The sequence below is a fragment of the Camelina sativa genome, chromosome 3 (assembly GCF_030686135.1).
Source record: "Camelina sativa cultivar CO46 ecotype springtype chromosome 3, ASM3068613v1".
In the NCBI taxonomy this organism is placed as follows: Eukaryota; Viridiplantae; Streptophyta; class Magnoliopsida; order Brassicales; family Brassicaceae; genus Camelina; species Camelina sativa.
The window spans coordinates 6136824-6159828 of NC_141882.1; the positions used below are offsets into that span (position 1 = coordinate 6136824).

At 35.5% G+C, this 23005-nt stretch overlaps 5 protein-coding genes and 2 pseudogenes across 7 annotated transcripts; 1 reads left to right on the forward strand and 6 right to left on the reverse strand.

The window, feature by feature from the left end:
- Positions 1–1755: 1755 nt before the first annotated feature.
- LOC104773648 (protein PLANT CADMIUM RESISTANCE 2) lies at positions 1756–2859 on the reverse strand. The gene is made up of 4 exons (XM_010498297.3): positions 2621–2859; positions 2444–2515; positions 2128–2340; positions 1756–2003 (listed from the first exon to the last, which is right to left on the reverse strand). Exons 1-4 carry the CDS (start codon positions 2706–2708, stop codon positions 1921–1923), a joined length of 456 nt encoding a protein of 151 aa, XP_010496599.1. The 5' UTR covers positions 2709–2859; the 3' UTR covers positions 1756–1920.
- Positions 2860–4489: 1630 nt separating this feature from the next.
- LOC104773657 (protein PLANT CADMIUM RESISTANCE 2) lies at positions 4490–5737 on the reverse strand. The gene is made up of 4 exons (XM_010498304.3): positions 5383–5737; positions 5184–5255; positions 4876–5088; positions 4490–4748 (listed from the first exon to the last, which is right to left on the reverse strand). The coding sequence occupies exons 1-4, from the start codon at positions 5468–5470 to the stop codon at positions 4666–4668; spliced, it is 456 nt and encodes a 151-aa protein (XP_010496606.1). The 5' UTR covers positions 5471–5737; the 3' UTR covers positions 4490–4665.
- Positions 5738–6864: 1127 nt separating this feature from the next.
- On the reverse strand, positions 6865–8117 carry LOC104773664 (protein PLANT CADMIUM RESISTANCE 2-like; annotated as a pseudogene). Its single transcript, XR_015586757.1, has 4 exons — positions 7910–8117; positions 7616–7687; positions 7258–7496; positions 6865–7136 (listed from the first exon to the last, which is right to left on the reverse strand). The product of XR_015586757.1 is annotated as a protein PLANT CADMIUM RESISTANCE 2-like (transcript).
- A 3347-nt stretch (positions 8118–11464) lies between these two features.
- On the forward strand, positions 11465–12414 carry LOC104773673 (21 kDa protein pseudogene; annotated as a pseudogene). The gene has a single exon (XR_015589201.1). The product of XR_015589201.1 is annotated as a 21 kDa protein pseudogene (transcript).
- Positions 12415–12997: 583 nt separating this feature from the next.
- LOC104773681 (HMG-Y-related protein A) lies at positions 12998–14056 on the reverse strand. The gene is made up of 2 exons (XM_010498328.2): positions 13829–14056; positions 12998–13734 (listed from the first exon to the last, which is right to left on the reverse strand). The coding sequence occupies exons 1-2, from the start codon at positions 13892–13894 to the stop codon at positions 13210–13212; spliced, it is 591 nt and encodes a 196-aa protein (XP_010496630.1). The 5' UTR covers positions 13895–14056; the 3' UTR covers positions 12998–13209.
- An 810-nt stretch (positions 14057–14866) lies between these two features.
- LOC104773691 (putative clathrin assembly protein At1g14910) lies at positions 14867–19163 on the reverse strand. Its single transcript, XM_010498336.3, has 15 exons — positions 18691–19163; positions 18520–18589; positions 18344–18441; positions 17984–18122; positions 17728–17855; positions 17544–17636; positions 17366–17416; positions 17164–17229; positions 17008–17073; positions 16854–16934; positions 16685–16765; positions 16416–16598; positions 16246–16324; positions 16041–16156; positions 14867–15906 (listed from the first exon to the last, which is right to left on the reverse strand). Exons 1-15 carry the CDS (start codon positions 18778–18780, stop codon positions 15085–15087), a joined length of 2163 nt encoding a protein of 720 aa, XP_010496638.2. The 5' UTR covers positions 18781–19163; the 3' UTR covers positions 14867–15084.
- Positions 19164–20981: 1818 nt separating this feature from the next.
- LOC104773697 (amino acid transporter AVT6B-like) lies at positions 20982–22567 on the reverse strand. Its single transcript, XM_010498347.3, has 5 exons — positions 22339–22567; positions 21906–22145; positions 21633–21762; positions 21392–21544; positions 20982–21316 (listed from the first exon to the last, which is right to left on the reverse strand). Exons 3-5 carry the CDS (start codon positions 21727–21729, stop codon positions 21108–21110), a joined length of 459 nt encoding a protein of 152 aa, XP_010496649.2. The 5' UTR covers positions 21730–21762; positions 21906–22145; positions 22339–22567; the 3' UTR covers positions 20982–21107.
- Positions 22568–23005: the final 438 nt, after the last annotated feature.

Genomic DNA, 23005 nt, shown 5'->3' on the forward strand with positions numbered 1-23005 from the left:
GACAGCTATCTATAGAGATCTGCTTTAAAAATGCTATTGTTAGTTAAAAAAATAGAGAGATATGAGATCAAGTAACCAAGAAATATTAGGTTTAAGCACGATGGTGACTGACTGACAATGAGGAACATGATCGGTGACATCATTGATGATGGTGATGGGTTACACGTATCATGCTTAGGGGGTTGCTGAGTCATCTCTTGAAATTATTTGGCTTTTGTGCTTTATCTTTTGGGAAACTTTCGTTCACACTTTGTAGAAGTAACCTGATTTTTCCAAACTACTTTAACGTTGTCATCAGCCAATCATATTGATTGGTATTTTCCCACATAATTTTTAAATTAAAACTGACAAAAGCTAAGGTATGTAGTATTAATTCGACTATTAGTATATGGAGTTAATCAACACCTATTTTATTATTATCAATTTGTGGAAAACCACGTCTTTATTTGTCATCTGCTTTTGTCGGTACAAAGAAAAAAATGTCAACCGCTAAGAAAAAAACGCGATCCACGTTTTGTCCAGTCTCTGTGAAAGTGTGAATGATCAAGTACGTACTTCAAGACGTAGGGAACTTTTTAATTATCTATTTCAAAGTTTTACTATATCGTTGATACCAATAGATTAGAGATATCAATACTAAAGTATTTTGAGTGGTCGGTTAAATCAAGTAGTCTATGATGGTACAAAGTAAGATGTTTACACTCATCCATGATATCGCTCGCTCATTTACATCGGATGTACGTAACTACAACATCGGATTATATTCAACTTCTATAAAAAAATTAAAAGAAAGAAGATATTTAGGTACCTTTTTATTCAAGCCACTAAGCCAGACCCGAACTGATAATTAGGAAAGGGAGATATCAAGTAACCAATGATGCAAAAGCCTAATCGAAGCACATAATTATACCTTCGAGCCCAAATCGATAAGCCCGAGTTTTAAAGTGAGCACCACAATACTTGCTTTTGGATTCAGTCTCAAGGTCTTCGACTATTACTGGTTGTCTGGTTCTCTAGCCTCGTATCTACCAAGACGATACGTACGTAGGCCAAAGTAGACTGAATCAAATCATTAGAGGTATAGTGGCACCGCCAGTTGACCAGATATAAGTGTCAATCCTTGACCGAATATTTTTAGTTAATTATCCCTACCACTAATTGTGTGTTCTAAGGATTAGATTATTATAATATATAGTACTTAATATGTGTATAATATATAAACTTTCGAACTTAACATTATTGAAAATTGAAGGTGTATAATATGCAAATTCGAAAGTATGAACGAAAGTATATTAAAACGAACATGATGTTCTCTAAATATGTAGTTTCAGGGAAGTTACGGTCCAGCAAAGTCATATATTGCGTGTTTTGCCGAGTTTCGTGGAAAGTGGAGCTGTTACTATCTTGATCTCGTTTTATTTTTCCTTCGGTTTGAATTAAGACTAGTCTTCTGATGAATGTTCGTTGAATGACGAATAATAAGACAAAATAAAAGTACATATATGTATATATATATATATATATATTAACGACAAAAACAAAATATTTAGATACATACATAATATATTCAGATAAATACAAAAACTGGTGGTTTAATTTTGAAGTGTTTTCGGGTTTTCTTTTGTGATGCTTTAAAATGTAGTTAATCGTCTGTGTAAAGATATAAGCAAAAGCCTCGTCAGTTAAATATTTGTCCGATATGATTGAAGCCCTACTAGGTTACTACTTACTATTGCTTGGATCATTGGGTATCACTTTCTTGTGCTATAACACTTTTGATTGATTGGGGGATATACATTGAATAAAATACTCATGGTCAAACTTTCACAAACAAGCATATATCAGACAACACAAACAGAGGATTGATATCAAACATCATTTAATTTTTTAGTACATGAATAACATTAAAGAAATAAAACTTTAACGGTTCATGCCGCCTTGGAAGACCGGAGCACCCATCGCCACACCTCCTTGGTTCTGTCTCTCCTCGTTACCGGCCCATCCTAAAATATCACATTTTTTTTAACGAATGTCAATGTTTTTGGCGATTGCAATAAAGAAACCAAATCGAAAAAGAAAAAAATCGAAAAGAATAAGCCGTATATATAAAAGGGAAGAAATAAATACCAAGACTCATATCGTAACCACGGTGCTTGAGTTCACGGTATTGTTGAGTCAAAGCACAGAGCTCACAGCAGAAATGTTTAAGGCAATCTCCACAATCATCACCTCCAATATTGTACTGAGCTCTCATCTTTTTACGATAGAAACACGAGTAGATACATCCACAACCGATTATTGCGGTTATCAACGCGTATAGTGCTCCAGCCGTACCACACGCTGAAAATCAATTTATAAACCCCCAATTATTTATCTTTATATGTTAAATTTGACAAAGCTTTTTCTCATAAAATCATGTATTATAATTTGGTAAGTAACTTACTGGTGGATCCTCGATCTACAATCTCAGCGACTTGGCCAAATGTAATACATGGACACCAGCACGTAATACAACCTGTCCATTCATTTTTGTAAGATATATATTAATTTAGGTTCGTTTACTTGTTTTAGCTGCTTTAACGTAGACAAATACAAGCAAATGTGTGAAAAGAGTGATTACAGTTGGAGCAGTCGGAGAAGCAATCACAGAAGCCTGTGGACCATTCTCCTTCAGCATGAGGCTTGGCATGAAGATGTTGAGCTTCCATGGAGGGAGAGAGAAAGAGAGAGAGAGATTGAGTGAGAGAGGGACTAACTTTTAATTAATAGAGAAAATGTGTTTTAAGGTTTTGTAAAAAAAGGAAGAAGGATGCTTTTGTATTTATAAGGACGTCATTGGTTCGGTTCCATTATTTATTTAACTCGTCAGAACCTCAACCTAGTTTTATCTTCAAAGTAGCCATCACCGTTTACTTTACTATTTCCTTGACGTTTACCAACCCTTTCTAGATTATTTTTAATAAGGAATATATTTCAATTTTTAGTGGATAATGTGAGGGATGAGGTATGCGAAACAAAACTACACATATATAAAACTGTTTTCCCTATTTCTCACAAAAAACAAAAAAAAGTTAGACTTGGCATTACAATGACTCACAAATTACACAATGATATATTACTCTAAGAGCTATCATTATTCGTTAAAACAATTTACACTAATAGAAAATTTTCGTTTTTTAGTTTTATTACTCTGAATTCTTCTAATCCAATCACTATTTTACATTTTCTAAATAAAGTCCTTCATCTAAGCAGTCAACAAGTTTTAAAAGAAAAAACAAAATCCAATAGGTTGAAGTATTCAGGGTGATAAACCTGATGAATTTTTTTTTGTTTCTAAAGCTTTTTTTTCTTTTTCAAAACGTTTACAAATCTCTCCATGAAATAGCCACTTGATAATCGCTACAAAATAAAAATCCACACGTTAAGCAAACATCTAACATACCTAACTCTAAATAATACATAACTATAAGTTTTGCAAAAATGGTGTAATTATTAGAACTTATAAGTAAGAAAATAATTTTAAATAGGTGAAAATAAAGAGAGATAATAATATCACGAAGGTATCTCTTTTACCATGACTAGAATCTTGGTTGAAATGCAAACACAATATCCCTTACTAATATTACGAAAATGCATAATTAAAGTTAACATTATTGCTTATAAAAAATTACAATTTTCTTACAGTGGGAAATAGATAACGGTATCTCTAACCTCGTATCTACCAATTAACAAGACGATACGTAGGTAGGCCGAAGTAGAGTAAATCAAATCATTAGAGGTATAGTGGCACCGCCAGTTGACCAGATATAAGTGTCAATCCTTGACCGCATATTTTTAGTTAATTAACCCTACCACTAATTGTGTGTTCTAAGGATTAAATTATTATAATATATAGTACTAAATATGTGTATAATATAAACTTTCGTACTTAACATTATTGAAAATTGAAGGTGTATGATATGCAAATTCGAAAGTATCAACGAAAGTGTATTAAAACGAACATGATGTTCTCTAAATATGTAGTTTCAGGGAAGTTACGGTCCAGCAAAGTCATATATATATATATTGCGTGTTTTGCCGAGTTTCGTGGAAGTGAAGCTGTTGCTATCTTGATCTCGTTTTTTTTTCCCCTTTGGTTTGAGTTAAGACTTAAGACTAGTCTTCCGATGAATGTTCGTTGAAAGTCGAATAAAAAGACAAAATAAAAGTACATACATACATGTATTAATGTATATATATATATATATTCACGACAAAAACAAAAATATTTAGATACATACATAATATATTCACATAAATACAAAAAAGGTGGATTTCTTTCTCGTTCCTTTTTCTTTTTGAAGTGTTATCGGGTTTTCTTTTGTGATGTTTTATAATGTAGTTAATCGTCTGTGTAAAGATAAGCATAAGCCGCGTAAGCTAAATATTTGTCCGATATGATTGAAGCGCATACTAGGTTACTACTTACTACTTACTATTGTTTGGATCATTGGGTATCACTTTCTCGTTATATTATAACACTTTTGATTTATTGGGGGATATACATTGAATAAAATACTCATGTTCAAACTTTCACAACAAGCATATCAGACAACACAAATAGAGGATTAATATCAAACATCGTTTATTTTAGAACATCATGAATAACATGAAAGAAATAAAACTTCAACGGTTCATGCCGCCTTGGAAGACCGGAGCACCCATCGCCACACCTCCTTGGTTCTGTCTCTCCACGTTACCGGCCCATCCTAAAATAGCACATTTTTTTTTAAAACGAATGTCAATGTTTTTGCGATTGCAATAAAGAAACCTAATGGGACAAAAAAAGAAAAAGAGAATAAGCCGTATGTGTATAAAAAAAGATGAAATAAATACCAAGACTCATATCGAAACCACGGTGCTTGAGTTCACGGTATTGTTGGGTCAAAGCACAGGGCTCGCAGAAGAAATGTTTAAGGCAATCTCCACAATCATCACCTCTAATATTGTATTGAGCTCTCATCTTTTTACGATAGAAACACGAGTAGATACATCCACAACCGGTTATTGCGGTTATCAACGCGTATAGTGCTCCAGCCGTACCACACGCTAATTTATAAACCCCCAATTACTTATCTTTATCTGTTAAAATTTGACAAAGCTTTCTCATAATATATACCGTGTGTTATGAGTAAGTAACTTACAAGTGGATCCTTGATCTACAATGTCAGCTACTTGGCCGAATGTAATACATGGACACCAGAACGCCATACAAACTGTCCATTCATTTTTGCGAGATATATATTAGTAGAGGGTTTTTTTTTTTCTTTTTTACTTGTTTCAGCTTTTACGTAGACAAATACAAGTAAATGTGTGAAAAAAAAGGATGAAAAGATTAATTACAGTTGGGGCAGTCGGAGGAGCAGTCACAGAAGCCTGAGGACCATTCCCCTTCAGCATGAGGCTTGGCATGAAGGTGTTGAGCTTCCATGGAGGGAGAGAGAGAGTTTGAGTGAGAGAGAGACTAACTTTTAATAGAGAAAATGTGTTTTAAGGTTTTGTAAAAAAGGAAGAAGGATGCTTGTGTATTTTATAAGGACGTCATTTTGGTTACATTATTTTTTTAACTCGTCTCAACTTGTTTTATCTACAAAGTAGCCATCACCGTTTACTTTACTATTTCCTTGACTTTTACCAAGCCTTTCTAGTTTTTTTAATAATTAAGGAATATATATTTCAATTTTTTAGTGGATAATGTGAGGGATGAGGTATGCGAAACAAACTACACATATATAAAACTGTTTCCCCTAGTTCTCACAAAAAAAATGAAGTTATTTTTTAGACTTAGCATTAGAAATGACTCAAAAGTTTACAATGATAATTATTACACTAAGCGCTACTTCTAAGCTAACTAGTCATTATTTGTTATTTAAAATATTTTATAAAAACTAATAAACAATTTACACTAATAGAAAAGTTTCGTTTTTAGATTTATTACTCTGAATTCTTCTAATCCGATCACTGTTTTACATTTTTAAAATAAAGTCTTTCATCTAAGCAGTCAACAAGATTTTTTTTCAAAGAAAAATTCCCAATAGGTTGAAGTATTCAGAGTGATAATCATCAACCTGATGTTTTTTTTTTTCTAAAGCTTTTTTTCCAAAACCTTTACAAATCTCTCCATGAAATAGCCACTTGATAATCGTTACGAAATAAAAATCCACACGTATGTTAAGCAAAAATTTAACACACCTGACTCTAATTGATACATAAATTTGCAAAAATGGTGTAATTATGAGAACTTATAAGTAAGAAAAATAATTTAAAATAGATGAAAATAAAGAAAAATAGCTCAAGTCGACCGTATCAATTCTATATTTAATTACAACAATGATGAAATCATATAGAAGATGTATAATTGCACGCAAGTGGCTATTCCCCCCTTTGACCGATATTGTTTTCAAACACTTCTAATATGATTTTGATTTTAATCATTATTTCCAGGTCCCCCCACACCAAATCATTTTGCAAATTAATTAGTGTTCTAATTTTTGTATATTAGTAATAAATAGGAAACAAAAAAAAAACATACTACTGTACGTTGTTTATGCATTATTTGAATACTAAACGTGTACAGATAGTTAATATATTCAAATTATTTTGTTTGTCCTAAAAAAAGTTTTGCCTCATTTTAAACCTATTTTTTATTTCGACTAATTCTAACTTTACAATGAAAAATATTAATATATATGTTTAATTTATATAAGAACTTCCACCGATAAATCAAACTATTTAACTTCTAACAAAGTCACCACAATGATGATGAATCATTTTCTGAACAACGAGGAATCATTCCATGATAAAAAAAAATTTAGAGGAGAAAAAAGAAAAACAAGACCATTACATATATTATTAATTGTTTTTGTGTAACTTTTTTTTGTTATATTTAAATAGTTTTGATACATTCGGATTATACATGGAAGGAATTACTCACGTCCAAAGATATGATCAAGCTCGTTTTAATAGATATATATATATATATGACAAGTGAATTACATTCAGAAATAAATCCTAGCGGGTCATGCCGTCATGGACGACTGGAGCAGCCGCCGTCACACCTTCCTGGTTCTGTTGCCTCTCCACATTCCCCGCCCAACCTAAAAGTACCACATAAAAAACGAATGTTAATGTGTTACGACTTACGATTATTATTAATAAACAAAGAAAATGGAATGAAAATAAAAGAGCCGTATAAAATATATATATATACAAATATACCAAGATTCATATTGTAACCGCGGTGCTTGAGCTCGCGGTATAGTTGGGTCAAAGCACAGAGCTCACAGCAGCACCAGCAGAACCAGCAACAGCTACAATGTTTAAGGCAATCAACACAATTGTTACCACTAATGTTGTATTGAGCTCTCATCCTTTGACGATATAAACACGAGTAATACATCCACCACAACCCGTGAATACATTTATCAACACGTATAATGCTCCAGCCACACCACACGCTGAAAATTATAAAACCTCGTGGCAGTTATTTATCATTCATTATATTTTCCTGCCTTGTTAAATTTGACAAAGCTTTTCTCATAAAATCATGTATTATATAACTTGGTAAGTAACTTACTGGTGGATCCTCGATCTACAATCTCAGCGATTTGGCCAAGTGTAATACATGGACACCAGCACGTAATACAACCTGTCCATTCATTTTTGTTATAAGGTATATAATAAATTTTTATCTAGATAAAAGGTTTGGCATATATAAACGACTTTTGTTAGAATTTCTATATGTAAAGTCTGATAATGAAAATTTGATAAAGCATCAACAGTAGATCTATAACAACCAGCTAAAATTACTCGTTTTCACCTTTTTACACTTACAAAATCTATATATAAAAAAATGTGAAAGAGTGATTACAGTTTGTGCAGTCAGAGAAGCAATCACAGAAGCCTGTGGACCATTTTCCTTCAACATGAAGATTGGCATGAGCTTCCATGGAGGAATATAAAGGGAATGAGAGAGATTAACATAAACGAATTGAATGATGCTTTTATATATAAGGACATTAAAATATTTATAAATCTTTCCATCAAATCCATGTACGGTGTGGGAGGGGACTACTGAAAGTTTGCGTTTAAACAAGTCAGTCCAGACAGATATAAAGTATAACTACTGCAATTTGCTAAAAAAGTGTAATTAACTAATTAATCATTTTAACTAAGAAACTTAATTAAAAATATAGATTAAAAGTAAACAAGAAATAGTTCAAGTAGACGGTATTAATTTCATCTTTAATTATAGTGACGACCAAATCTTATAGAAGAAGTCTAAATGTCTAATGGCACGTATGCAAGTGACGGTTCTCTTGTAATATCATCCACAACCGGAGCACCCATTGCAACGCTGCCGTTTTGACGTTTAACGTTTTGCCGCCACCCTAATAAGTTAGATTTTATATTAGAACATCTCGACGAACAAAGTTTCTTTTATTTAACCAAGCCAATTATATAATAATGAAGCTCTAATTAAAGTATTACCGAGGGCGACATCAAAATAGTAATACCGAGGGCGACATCAAAACCGCGGTTGTTGAGCTCGCGATAAACTTGGCTTAAGGCACAAAGCTCACAGAAGCAATGTTTTAGACAATCCCCACATTCGCTACCCTTAAGATTATAATGTTTTCTCATTTTTGTTCGATAAAAACATGAGTAGATGCATCCACATCCCGTGATCATCAGTAGGAGCGTGTAAAACACACCGGTCGTACCAAATGCTAAAATTAACTATCGATTAGATATTTACACTAAACCGATTTTTTTTCCTTTTCGATTAACAATTGTTATAATTGGGAGACTTACAAGTGGAACCTTGGTCCACACAATCTCTGCGACCTGGCCAAATGTAACGCAAGGACACCAAAATGTTATACAACCTGCAACAAATAAACATTTATTAATCGGTTATTTTTGTTATATTTTTTAGAAGATAATCAAATTTGGTCGTAAATTAAAAGATTTGCAATCTAAAACTACATAACAAACTACAATCAATATATATGTGAGATACTATATATGGATCAAGTATTTGCTGTGATGATTTTTTTTTAACTATGAGGAGATCTATGCAACCCCTTTATGAATACGCGCTCATAAAGGAAGAAAAAAAAAGTGTGTCATGTGAACATTAAACGCATTATGAAGTTGAAGTAGATGAATTAGTTTATGTGCGTACATACACCAAAAAAAAGGAAAAAATAAATCCATACGAAAATGAAGAAAGTGGGGAGGTGTTTCGATCAGAGATTTAATTGGATGTATGTATCATCATTAATCTTATAGGCCTTCTTTTGTCTGTGTCATTATTAAAACATGGACCATATGGTATATCTGGTAGCTCACTTTGTTTTTATATCAAATAACAGCGTGTTGACTGGGACAATTTGGTGAAGTAGTTGTACACACAGGTTCCATTTTCAAATATTAATCGATACGTAGATATTATAATCATCGAACTAATAAACAGTTCAATTGCATAGTGATAGTTTCATTTTTCTTATGCTATACATTACTAATATATAACGCCAAAACGAAGAATGACGACAATATTAGAAATCAGTAAGATCCGCCATATAAATGTAAGATTCCCTTTATTTATTTGATAATATTTTTGCTTTTTTTTTTTTGGTTTGATCTTCTTTAATAGTGCAAGGCTGGAGATGTACGATTATTATATATTGCAATAACCAAATTCATAGATGAGAATATCAAATCAATCTTGGATCTGGCTGCCACTGCTATGAGTTTAAAGGCCCAACCATAGTATAGACAACAATGACTCAAATCTATGCATTTTGGTGTATGTTCCAGGTTAAACTCACGTTATTAAATATTAACACACTCTGAAGCAAATATGGCTCAATAGAGTAATTAAATCATGACTTGCAAGGATTGTAATTCATAAAGCATAATACAAGAGATGATCTAAGCACAGTTTTGAACTTCATTGTGACTGATGAGATGCTTCTTATTAAAATGGGTAAAAACTAAATACGAGTAGTATTTACTAAAATTTGGAATAAAAAGCATACGACTTATCAAGAGAAGAGTGATAAAAGCGCTTAATTGCTCAAGAGGCACTTAAATTGGGATCGAGATGAGATAGAAAGCCTCTTTGCTCCATAAAGGCATAAACCAAGTGTTGGTGTTGATGGGCCGTAAAGTCACAGGTCTACTAGTAGTATGAGTTTTTTTGGGTTTCAATGTAGTTATGATTCCTTGAGAATGATCTTAAACCTGAGTTTTTGCTGATGTAGTAACCAACAAGCGTCGATCCCAAAAAACAAAAAAGTACACAACCACAGAAATACTTTTACCAAATTTGCTTTTTTTGGTAACCAATCAATAAGTTTTGGATTACACAAAAAAAAATCATTGTATTTTGATATAAATATTAGTTTTTGCAGTGCAAAGTTCTAGTTCTAATACAGAGTCTTTTTAATTAAGAAATGAAGGCTTAAATCGTATATTTGATATCGACAAATCATTATAAAATATGTATGAGATTGTTTTGTTTTTATTATTAACCAAGCATCTAGTATGTATTAACATGAATGGGAATGATTTAAACGTTACTCATCAAATCCTATATAATAATCCCTATAATCTTTAGTCGGCTACCTCCCCACTACATATGGTATTAGTAGTATGCACACTCACTTCTGAACAAGTGGTATTTTAAGTGGACTTTTCTTCTTAAGAAACATGGTGTGGGTCGTTTACTAAAACGGTCATGCCGTCATTTTTTATTTTCTTTCACATATATCTAAATTTAGCATTAGATAACGCTATATTCCCGTATATAATCCCATATAATTCATATAAGTACATATAAATCATCATGTCCTATATATGTCTATTGATTCTTAATCAAACAGATTCAACACTCAACTGAGGAAAATCTAAAAAGGTGTCCATTAAAAGAACGAAGACATCATTATCATTAGTAAATGAGTTGGAGCATTTTTGAGAAATTAATCCCATAGAATGTTTTGATAATTACGCGTGCGGATATTTTTTCTTCTCGGATAACTTATTTTTTATTGGGCAGAATTAATGAGAGTAGACGAATCTCCACATACTCCATGAGAGTCCCACCATAGTGTTCACCGTACGATTCATTCGTGGTCTAGATTGGAACTAGTTACTGTATGTCCACCCAAAAAGCTCACTTGCGAGTTGCGACGACTCATATATATACGGCCATATATACCTAGTTTTACTAAAAGTTATATAATATTTGATATGTTATGATTTTTTCTTGGCTGCCACTGGTATCTAGCTTATGGTTTTATTTGAAAATAAGTATAATTTTAAGTCTGAAAGTGATAAGCATAACGAATGCAGTTCCTTTTAAGGTACGGCTAAGAGTGAATCTACCAAGCCTTCCTTTTCACACCAACCATAGATAAAAAAATACACCCGACAAAATGATTAGTGGGGTGATAATGTGATTATTAATGAGCATGAATGGGCAAACATGTCAAAATCTCCATTACTCAATGTGCCTACATAAACCCTCCAAATCTCACAAGAAAGTAAAACAGAGTTATAAAACTTTTAAAAACTTCAAAATGGGAAGGCAGCTTTGCACGACGACGTTTCTCCACTTTGTCGCCGCCTTACTCTTCATTTCCCGGACAATCTCAGCCGTTCGTTTCCCTCCCGCAGAACCAACAATTGACGACCTAGATTTCATCCGTACGAGCTGCAACGCAACGCTTTATCCTGACGTTTGTTATACGTCTCTAGCTGGCTACGCCTCCACGGTCCAAGATAATCCGGCGAGACTAGCTAAGCTCGCCATCGGAGTTTCCCTTTCCCGCGCAAAATACGCGGCGAGTTACCTCTCCAAACTCTCACGTCGCTCTGCTCCCGCTGCATCCTCTGCCGCCGTCCACGACTGCGTTTCGAACGTGGGAGACGCCATGGATCAGATGCGCGGGTCCCTGAGACAGCTCCGGGAGATGAACCACCGTCGTCCCGGAGCACCGGCGTTTAGGTTTCAGATGAGTAACGTGCAGACGTGGATGAGCGCGGCGTTGACGGACGAGGAGACGTGTACTGATGGGATCACGGAGGAGATGGAAGACGGAGAGACAAAGACGGCGATTTGCGAGAGAGTCGGCGACGTTAAGAGGTTCACGAGTAATGCGCTTGCTCTGGTTAACACCTACGCCAATGATGGAGCCTAAGCTAATTATATAAAAAAATATACTTGTATATATATATATATATATATATGGTGTGTTGAGTGTGCTTAGTGTTTTTCTGTGTATTCGAGGCTTTGGAAACCGAGTTGGAACTCCGAGTTTGTGTGTTTCTCATCAATCAAATTATACAGTAACCTATGTTTGATTTGTATTAGTATCTGTTGCTTGTGTTTACATCCGCGTGTTATAGGAGTGATGGATATAATGATAGATTGGTTATGATGAATATAACATTGGTTACATTAGAAGTAAACCATATTAATTGGGTTTTGATGAGTATTAGTGGATATGATTGGGATGAATTTGGCCATCATATCAGCATTGATTTCTTTTTATTATAATTGATGAAATCAATATCTCAGGAAACGAAACCCGTGAGAGGATGATTAGAACATAGTGACTATGACATGAGTTTGACCCCTAAAATTTGTCTGTTTGTGGCCCACTAAAATCTTTACGAAAACAAGGTTTTGTCCGTTTTGTTCACGGGGATGCCAATGTACATTTTCACACTCTGTGTTTGTTCCGTTGCAATGAATGGAACTGTGCCAAATGAATAGAAACCAACTACTAGATTTGGTATACAAATAAGAAGTATCTGATCAACCCAGCCATGGACTAAAAAGCTTCTACACTCAATTTACAGTCTCTAATTTCACGTTCACTGTTTTATAATTGAATCCAGTTTAGAAACAATGTTTCAAAGACGTGGTTGTTCCAAAGAGAGAGAGAACTAAAGTTCAACATAACACATGCTAATTAAAAAATACAATAATGATACACACTCGTCCCTAATGTTAAGTCTTAATCTCCTCCCAAGGACTAAGCAGCATCAACAACACATCTGACAATCAAATACGAATTATACTAAACATCTACTTAAAAGCTAAAAGTACCACTCTCTCTTAAGAGATTCCAAATTTTGATTTGTTTAGAGTTGCATAATTCAACACCCAACCGGCGCAACCGCCGTCGGCTTAACCTTCGGAGGTCTCCCACGTCCGCTACGCTCACCGGTTGCCTGAGCTGCCGGCTCCGGAGCAGCAACCTTATCCGAATCTGTTCGTGGTCTCTTGGGTGGTCGTCCACGTGGTCTTCCAGATCCGGTCTCCTTCGGCGGCTCAATCGAAGTTTCCGACGGATCTCTCTGCTTCGGTGGACGGCCACGAGATCTAGGCGGATCTGCAGAGACCGTGGCAGCAACAGCAGCAGCGGCGGCGGTTTCCGCCTGAGTTTTCTGTTTGGGAGGACGTCCACGACCGCGCTTGGGAGGAGCATGTGGATCTGGTTTCATATAATTGTTTTTGACCATGAGAAGCTGACCAGTCTTCTTCATCTGGTTGAGATGGTAGCTGAGTAGCGTCGTGTGTGACGGCGGCAAGGTTTGCTGAGTTGACTCGATTTGTTTAGCAATCGTCGTTTTGTTGCTACCGTTCTTATCATTCAGTGCTTCGATCGCTTCCATTATCATCTAAAAATCGCAATTCTCAAAAAACCAAAAACTAATTTGAAAAAAAAAATCTGACTATCCTATCAATGTATTATTATGGATTTATTTACTTTACCTGAGGATAAGGCGGGAGTGTAAATGACTGACTCTGAGATTCCGATGAATGCTGATCGAACGCCATGTGAAGCGGAGAGTGAGAGAGAGAGAGTTTTGTGTGGTTGTAGGAAGTAGTAAATCTAATGTTCGGAAGGGATTTTAAAAAACAATTGGGAAAGTGGTTTTCATCATCATCAAATCAATCATCAGAATTCGATTATATTAAGTCGTAGAGTTGATCGGACGGCTGGGGTTCTCAGCTTATTGATTGATCTAACGGCTGTGAGTTTATAGCTGTTTTCTCCTGCCGGATTACTGACGTGGACGTATGACTTTTGACTATTTTGAGCCTTAAAATGACGTAATTCTCCTCGTATTTGATTTTTAACATTACCTTTTGCTAAAAACTAAAATTTAGGTTTTGGCACAATACACCACACAGTAACGTTTGTATATACTTTTTTTTTTTTGTCAACTCATATTATAAAATAGAAGGATACATTGTGAATTACCATTCGAGCTGGCGGAAAACAAAAATATCTTCAGAGTCTGAAGCCCAAAAAATGTAAACTAAACCGGCGAACAACAAAAAGTTCCCAAAAGCTTAAAACGAAATCAAGAGAAAAAAATACAAAGTAGAGAACTTAACCCGAAAAAAAGAGGACAAAACCTTAAAGTAAGAACATATGCGACCAGACATAACCCTTAAATAACAAACTAGTCTCAAGATGCAAGAATAGCTCTTCTCCCCAGCCACCTGCGGACGGCCAATCCAAAGCTAACATCAACCACCTCCTATCATGATGAGAAACCAATCTCTAGAAACATAACTAAAGTCTTCATAACCCGGCAAGCAAGGACCCGAAACGCTTCCGAATGCGACGATGACAATAACATTGTCCAAGAAGCCTTACAAAAAGCAATCAGACTCGAACAAGCAAGATGATGAACGAAGAAGCTATCAACCACAACGTAGAAGAAACCATGAGAAGAAGCTAGTATATTATAGTTTGTATATACTATTAGTAACGTTGTTGCTATATCATGTTTCAAATTATTTGTTTCAATGTCAGTGACATTATGCCACACGACTTATTTGTTTCATATTTTTCACCAACGTAAAAATGAATTTTACATTTATATATTTATCCCGAGTTCTTTCTCTATAATAAGCAGACCAAGATTTGCAAGACTCATGTGATTCTATTATTACTCACAAATGATCAAATCATATAAACCAAATAAAGCATTTGAGAAAATTTACGAATATGCGAATCACAAGAAGCCAGTACTGCCGAAGGGGTTGTTGCTGTCATGTTGTTGTTGATGAGCACCTCCATTAACCGGAAATCCCCCAAAACCCGTGGTGGTGTTTTGCGCTTCTGTAACGGGGATTGCCGGAAATTCCCCAAAACCTGTGGTTTTTGGCGGTTCTGAAACCGGAATTACTGGAAGCGGTTCTGAAACCGGGATCACTGGAAACTCCCCAAAAGCTGTGGTTTTTGGCGGTTCTGAAACCGGGATTACTGGAAATGCCCCAAAACCTGTAGTGTTTGGCGGTTCTGAAACCTGGTTTACAGGAAATGCCCCAAACCCAGTGCTGTTTTGTGGTGCTGAAACCTCGACTACTGGAAATTCCCCAAAGCCGGTGGTGTTTGATGCTTCTGAAACCGGGATTGCTGACAATGCCCCAAGACCGGAGGTGTTTTCTGGTTCTGCAACCGGAACTACTGGAAATTCCCCAAAACCGGTGATGTTTGAAGGTTCTGGAACCGGTACTGGAAATGCCCCCAAACTGGTGGTGCTTTGTGGTTCTGAAACCGGGACTATTGGAAATTCCCCAAAATCACCAAAAGGATTTGCAGCGCTGGGTGCAACCTCAAGCTGTGGTTGCTGCTCTTGCTGAGGATAGGTTGGCTCGTAGGGCCCAAATGGGTTGTTTGCAGCTGAATGCGGCGCAACGCTGTTTGTAAATGCAAACGGGTCTTGGACCTCAAATGGATTGGGAGCTGGAGCGCCATAGGCCGGCTGTTGGGCAGCAATGTAGGCTCCATTGTCGTATAGACTGTTCAGGGTGAGCGTGTCTAAGCCACCCGCCTAACAGAAACAAAGATGGTTATGATTAAGAAGCCACAGATTTAATTTACCAACCCCCAAACTAGAATATGCAAACAGGATAATAGCAAGCAATTGATGCATGCCATTATCAATAATACAGTAATACATCTTACCAATTTTCTCTCAGTGGCTGCAGATATATCATTGCTAGGTGTTGTGACCAGGGCAAGCTCCCACCCTGACGAATCCAAATCTCTTGCTTGACCAAAACCAAACGTCGAAAAATCATCTGTATACAGAACGGAATCATAAAAGCGATCAACAACTAACAAGAAAGGTAAACTTAGCGCCCTGGTATATATAGTCCAAGAAGCTCACCATCAGTGGAAACCAAGGCCAAAGCAAGTGCATTTTGGTCTAGGATTGCTAACGGATCAGGTGCATCATCGTTCAGACCCTGAGTGCAACATGAAGAGAATCAGAGACAGAAGAATAACAATGACAGAAATATCGAAAAATCAAAATAGTATGTAATAAGCATTTCTCACCAGTAGATCATCTGTATCAATTATATTCCGTGGAGTTTCTGCTGAAGGAGGAGGCTGCGAAGAAGGTTGAGTCCCTTCAGATAGAACAACGGTACCATCTGAAGGCAATGGTGGTTCATGTCCTTCATGCGAAGGTTCAACATCTTCAGAATCAAGCCCCTCATCCGGCGTATAGGTCAGAAGCTGTATGTTGACAAAAAGCTTTAGAAATTAAGTTAAACAAAAAAAATCATGGTTTTTGTAGGACCATTTCTGGAATATAGACGTACCAGTGGCCCAGATGTGACGTCGACCATTTGAGGTGCATCTCTCATATACTCCTCCATTGTTACAAGAAAAGATTGTGGAGGCTTGAAAAAAACAAACAGAGTTACATCGTAATAATAAAGTACTTACCATTACAAATTGAAATTTAACAAGCAAGTTATTATCTGATACCTCTCTTAAAACAGGAAACTGGAAATTCCTTGCAAGTTCTAATCCTTTGCAAACTTCATAAAAAGCAGAAAGATTGCCAGCCTGCATCGATAGACTAATCCTTGTTAAGGGAAATCTAAATGAATCCACAGAAAAAATAACCCAACAACTTTACCTGCAGACCCGCGCGCTTGTATATATCAAGGGCCTTGATGGCCTCATGTCTTGGCATTTCAAAGAACTGCAATACATGCATATATGAAACAGTAAGATATCAAAGAACACATGGAGGGAGAGAGTAACTCTGGGGGAAAGAAAAAACTGGGACTACCTTTTCTACTAGATTGATTATTCCTTCATTGATGGCACAATAGACTTTAAAGCTCTCCTTCAACACCTAAACATACAATATTCAAAAACATCTCAGAACTTAGTTCAAGCTATTCTTTCCGGATAGGAAATATTTGATCCGTTACTAAGCCTAGGATATATGTAAAAATGTGAGTTATGTGTCCAGGCTTAGTTCAACCTACCAGAGCGAGTGCATATTGAATTATGCGATTGTGTTTTGCAGCACCTTCTGGCTGAGGAAGTTGGAAGATCAAAGTCAGTTCATTTGTAAGAAAGAGAAGGCTGCTCCAGCGCAATAGAAAGTACTATGCGCTTTACAAAAACATAGTAGCAGAACTGGAAAATGCATCAAAGAAGCACCTTGCAACCAATGAGACGATGCAGAAGCTGCTGTAACGCTGGTAACTGTTCCAGGAGTTTTTCACCATCTAAATCCCTTGTTTTGCTATACCCCTGACATCAAATTCCAGAACAGAAAACAATCAGGAAAGAAAAGAGGTAACCTGAAGCCAGGAAACCAAGCAAACACAAAAAAAACTGATACCTTCTCCTGCCCTGGGGAAACTTTAGGAAGACGTTCAGCCTCCATGTCATATTTCAGAACTCTGAAACATTCAAGACGTTCCTCAAGAAATAATGCATAAGCGCGCACCCAACCAGAACAATCCCAGGCTGCAAGAGGCATAAAAAGCAAACAACCAATCAGCGGTAACTCTCTATGCATGAAAACCTTGGGAAAAAAAACTCATATTGCTTATAAAACATATATAAGCCCGTGAAAGTAGCAGTAAGAGACCCACCGGTTGGGCTAGACTCATCTTTGAAATTAGAAATTTGCATAATGCGTCCTTTTTGGGAAAAATTCAATAGCTCTTCTCTAAATGTAGGATCACCATCCCTTAGAAGCCGGTGTAAGACAAGTAGTGCTTTCAGTGCAACCTATCAGAACACATACAAACGCTAAATCTAATAGGCTGATAGCAAACAGAAACGATCCTTAAACAACCTAAAGAACATCTGATAATCAAAAACTCTCAGAAGAACTTCAAATCCTAAAAACATACATAATGATCAAACTCAACTGTGCAAAATGACTATAACAACTTTCTTATTAAAATGAAACATTGCTCCTTAAGAAAAAAGAGATTCAAAAACAATACCGTCCAGTTTCTGGTTTTGTGCAACCGTCGGGAGAGAGCATGAATGCAGTAAGCAACATCTGCTCGGGGCCGAACTGCTGATGTTGCCAGGAAAATTTCTGTAAACAAAAAAGCGATTTAAAACACACACAAGAAACAATTACGATCTAAGAAAACAAAAATCGAATTCCACTAACTCTTAAGATGACGATCTTTGGGAGGACACTCGACATGGTTAGTAGCTTTCACTATGGCAACATCTAATTCCTGAAATTAGTGTAACCAAAACTCGAATCTATTAAGAGATTCAATGGATCGAGAAATGCTGAAATAAGAGAAAATCTAGCAAATCGAAAGGGAGAGCGTACGGCGTAATCGCTATTGACTCGGACAAGTCCGACTTTGGTGGTGTCTTTTAGGGCTCCATAAGCTCTTCGCCATGACTGAAGCGTTGCCATTCCAGAGACTCTGTTCAGATCTCTCTCGAATCTTCTTCTCAGATAAATAAAATATATATGTATTTTTTTTGTCCCGAGAAACCCTCAGAGGAAAAAATCTAAAGAATGAGAAGAAAGAGGAAGAACGCAAAAGAAAAGAGAGGAAGACAGATTTGGATTCGTCTCATCTTTATATATTTATTATTTCCTTAATTTGTAGTATTGTTTAACTCATTCTCTTTTTTTTTGTTTACTCTCTTCTGATTCTTTTTTAACTTCATTCTAATTTGTCGTTTTTTTTTCTTACTTCAATCTCTTTTTTTTTTCTTTTCTTTGATCAAGTAGTGTAACTTTTTGTTTTTGTTTTTGTTTTTGTCGTTAAAACTTAAAACGATCGAGTGTGTGGCTTCGTCTTGCCATCTTGGTACTATACGACTAAACGTGTTAGTCAATGATTTACTTAAAATAATGATAAGAAAAAGAAAAAAAAAAAGAAGTGATGCTTAAATTAATTTAGACGCAAAGGCATGCATGCCGCTGAAAATTATGTAAGAGGGAGACTATTTTATTTGACTCGATTTTTTTTTGTATCGAATCTAAACTCTTTCTTCTTTGTTCGTAATGTTTTATTTGTCAGCAAACTCATCTTCATTCACATAGCCATATTTTTATACATACGTCTCCGCAACTTATACTAGAAAATGTGTTATTTGTGGGTTAACCATTTTTATGGCTTCATTTTCTTTTTTCTTTTTCTTTTCTAACTGGTAAAAAAATTTAAAAAAGGAAAATGAAAAGTGGGGTTGTCTTTCTCCAAAAGCATTCTTTTATGGGTCCTTTTTCTCTACTAAAGATATTGTGGAAAAGCATCACCACCATTTCACCAATACTGGTGGGGGACAGAAACATAGTATATAGTTCATAGAGTTGTTATAGGTGCAACCTCTAGTTATATCAATACTCTCATTGACATTTTCTATTGGTCTATTGAATGTTAGGTTAGCTATGATTTTAACAAGTTGCGAGAAAATTCATTACCAATATGGATGTAGTTGTCAAACATATTCACCTCCTATGTTTATTCATTGGGTTGTTAACTTGTTAATACAGATCTGAATGGCAGCAGGCCGTAATGAATGCAACTTTACCGAATCAGCACAACAATGTGTTGTCACTTATCACCACCATATTATCTCCTACATTTTTACTTTGGGTTGTTTCTTTGGCTAATGATTAAGCCCATTTATTTAGTACTAGTACACAATAATAAGCCAGGACTAGTCCAATGATTCTCGCAGCAACAACCAAGCCCATCAAAATTCATGTCTTCTGATCCCCCCCCCCACCCCCCAACTCTGCTAGCTAGTTTTGCATCAATATTAATACAAACACCATTATATACAAGCCATGTTGTTATATAGAATTTGGTAACTAGCATCGGGTATATATATATATTTTGGAGAACATATGATAAAACTGAAACGATGGTTTTTTAAATTATGAAGCAACGGTACTTTAGGTTTAAGTTTTGGTTAACGATCAAAGGATGATGATACTTGTGGCTGGTTAACAACTTAACATCATTCTTTCTCGCGCGCATCCGCATGTATGATTGATTGATTGCGTTATACTTTTATTTGTCTAAATAGTATCATTCAAGCCATGCATGTAAATGTGTAATTAAATGGGTAAGTGGAATAAAAAAACAAGGACACCTCTTCGTTCTCATCACGTGATCACTGATCAGCCGCCAACGAAAGCAATTATGTTGCTTCTCCTCGCTTCCTCCGACGGGTACGTCAATCGAGACGATGATATCATAAATACTCAAATTCAATATTGCGTTGTTTTCCTTTTAAATTTATAAAATTATGTGACTAAATAACAAAAGAATTGAAATCGTAAGAGCAATATGTTTGTTTCTCTCCTTTTGCTAGCTAGCAGCTAAGGGTAACCTCAATGGTGGATTTTAATTTTGAAGTTTTTATATACTATTTTAATTTTTAATAAATATATTATGTACTGTTTATAAAATAAGAATCTTTAAATTTTTAATTAAAATTATTTTCTTTAATGGTAGGATATAATTTTGAGTCTCTTATTTTTTAAATATAGTTTTTAAAATTAAAATTTTGTAAATAGAATAGAAGTAGTATAAATATTTAAATATTTAAGATTTTATAAAAATGGAAAAATATTACATTCTATTGTGTTACCAAATAAAACTAACGGCTTAAATTTGTTTTAACAACTCACGAAATCAAAATCATAGTTCATGTTCTATTAGCTAAGTAACAGGGATTTAGTAGATCAGCTAAAAAAACAAGAAAAATGAAGCTTATTGTGTATCAACTTGCCCAGCTTTGTTCAAGACAACAACTTACAAAGTAAAGAAGACAGCAGACAAATGTAGTCAGAAGGATGATATGGCTAATAGGCAGAAGTCTTGGCATCATCAAACCATCAGTAAACAGCTTTATGATAGGAATCCCCGCAGTGATGAGAAGAAAGACAACAGCTAGAGCAACTGATATAACATATGCGATTCTCAAAGAATCTGCAAGAAAGCACAAGCCATTAGACTCACACCTAAACATATACAACAAATTCTCTGTAACAGTAAAAAACTTACGAATACGCTTGAAGCAAGTCAAGGGAGCAAACACAGTGAGAGTGGTAATGAGAAGAACAAAAGTTCTCCTGTTCCACCAACTGATACCAAACCATCCTTCAAGCATACAAGCATGGTGGATTCCATATTCTTCTTTCCCAGCCAAAACATCACCTTCACCACATCCAAAGCATAAACCAGAGTTATAAAACTAAATCTGATCCCTAATATCTAAAAAACCAAAGATTCAAAGTAAAAGTACCAATGATGATCATATAGACGATTAGAACACCAATGTTGCTAACGAGAATCGCAACTTGCAACATAACTCTCCCAGGTTTGCCAAAAGAATCATCCATCACGCCACTGTAAGATCTTTGATCCGCAACGTTCTGCAGTTAAAAAAGACAATTACTACCGTAAAATCTTGGAAGAGAATAATCTCTAATAGCTACTCCCACCACAAACATCCTATTGAAAAAAACAATCACTACTGTAAAATCTAACTCTAGCACAACAGGGTTAAAGGAAGAACCTTTGAGATAATTCTGAAATCAAAGCTACGAAAATGTGTGGGAAGCAGTCTTTGCAATAGACCCTTAGCTGCTGATTCTTGTACAGGCCGAATTGGTCATAGATAATCTAAACGGTAAAGCCGACTCTCAATAGTAGGATGTTGCTTTGACAAAGATTGAGAGTGAAAAGAAAGAACCAACAACGCAAACAACACCAATTTGATCATGGAACGCATGTTGATACTCTTCCATGATGCATCCTATATAAACACCAATAAGGCCGTTTATATATAACATACAATTATCTAGTTTATTGACTAACAAGATGCATAATTTATAGAAACAATCCAACAAACACACAAAAAACATTATCATCGAATACTACTACTTTCACCGGAGATTTGCATATATAATAGGAGGGAGAACTAAAAGCGAGAGTCTCGTGGATGGTACCTGACCAGGAGCGTAAGCTTGAGCAAGAGCAGCAATGGAGGGATCAGGTTTCGACGGTGGAGGTAGTGAGATCAAAGCCTGCTTTTTATAGTGTTGGCCTCTCTGCTCGTCTCGTAGCTTTCGATTCCAATCTCCTTCGATTCCATCTCCAACGATTCCAACCAATTCAATCTCCTCCGATTAAGAGATTCACCATAGAGAGCGAGAGAGAGAGGAAGGGAAAGAATACAATCCGACCAAAAAAATTGCTCTCAGTCAAACTCTTCACCCAACCAACCCTGCACTGACACGTCACAACATCTTATCTTAAATTGAGTATACTAAATAAGAGGAGCTCTTCTTCTTTTTTTTCCTTTCTGATTTTTTTTTCTACTTTTCCACTAAAACCTCTCTTAAAACCCCTTGTTGGGATAACCTAAAGCCGTAGTTCTAAAATTTGACATCAGGATGTGAATGTGAACTTCACATGGACAGAGAGTTTCGTCGGAGTCTGAGTCACTATGTTTTTTTTTGTTTTTTTTTAAAAATAATTTTAAATTATATTCAAAAGTAAAAATACTGTTTTACAACTATTACATCATACTATTGAGAGTTTAAAGTTAAATATGGATAAATTTAAATATCAAAACGAGTGCCTAGCCATTGAAGGAGGCCAGAGTTAGGCCTG

Excerpts from the sequence above, each read along its gene's own strand:
- LOC104773691 (XM_010498336.3), bottom strand. The coding sequence starts at position 18,780 with ATGGCAACGCTTCAGTCATGGCGAAGAGCTTATGGAGCCCTAAAAGAC. Across the intron at positions 18,590-18,690 it reads GAGTCAATAGCGATTACGCC|GAATTAGATGTTGCCATAGT; the intron begins GTACGCTCTCCC and ends CACTAATTTCAG. Across the intron at positions 18,123-18,343 it reads ACAAAACCAGAAACTGGACG|GTTGCACTGAAAGCACTACT; the intron begins GTATTGTTTTTG and ends GTGTTCTGATAG.
- LOC104773657 (XM_010498304.3), bottom strand. The coding sequence starts at position 5,470 with ATGGAAGCTCAACACCTTCATGCCAAGCCTCATGCTGAAGGGGAATGG. Across the intron at positions 5,089-5,183 it reads TGTAGATCAAGGATCCACTT|CGTGTGGTACGGCTGGAGCA; the intron begins GTAAGTTACTTA and ends TTTATAAATTAG. Across the intron at positions 4,749-4,875 it reads TGGTTTCGATATGAGTCTTG|GATGGGCCGGTAACGTGGAG; the intron begins GTATTTATTTCA and ends GTGCTATTTTAG.
- LOC104773648 (XM_010498297.3), bottom strand. The coding sequence starts at position 2,708 with ATGGAAGCTCAACATCTTCATGCCAAGCCTCATGCTGAAGGAGAATGG. Across the intron at positions 2,341-2,443 it reads TGTAGATCGAGGATCCACCA|CGTGTGGTACGGCTGGAGCA; the intron begins GTAAGTTACTTA and ends ATTGATTTTCAG. Across the intron at positions 2,004-2,127 it reads TGGTTACGATATGAGTCTTG|GATGGGCCGGTAACGAGGAG; the intron begins GTATTTATTTCT and ends GTGATATTTTAG.
- LOC104773681 (XM_010498328.2), bottom strand. The coding sequence starts at position 13,894 with ATGGCGTTCGATCAGCATTCATCGGAATCTCAGAGTCAGTCATTTACA. Across the intron at positions 13,735-13,828 it reads CACTCCCGCCTTATCCTCAG|ATGATAATGGAAGCGATCGA; the intron begins GTAAAGTAAATA and ends TGCGATTTTTAG.
- LOC104773697 (XM_010498347.3), bottom strand. The coding sequence starts at position 21,729 with ATGGATGATTCTTTTGGCAAACCTGGGAGAGTTATGTTGCAAGTTGCG. Across the intron at positions 21,545-21,632 it reads CGTCTATATGATCATCATTG|GTGATGTTTTGGCTGGGAAA; the intron begins GTACTTTTACTT and ends GATGTGGTGAAG. Across the intron at positions 21,317-21,391 it reads GACTTGCTTCAAGCGTATTC|ATTCTTTGAGAATCGCATAT; the intron begins GTAAGTTTTTTA and ends GCTTTCTTGCAG.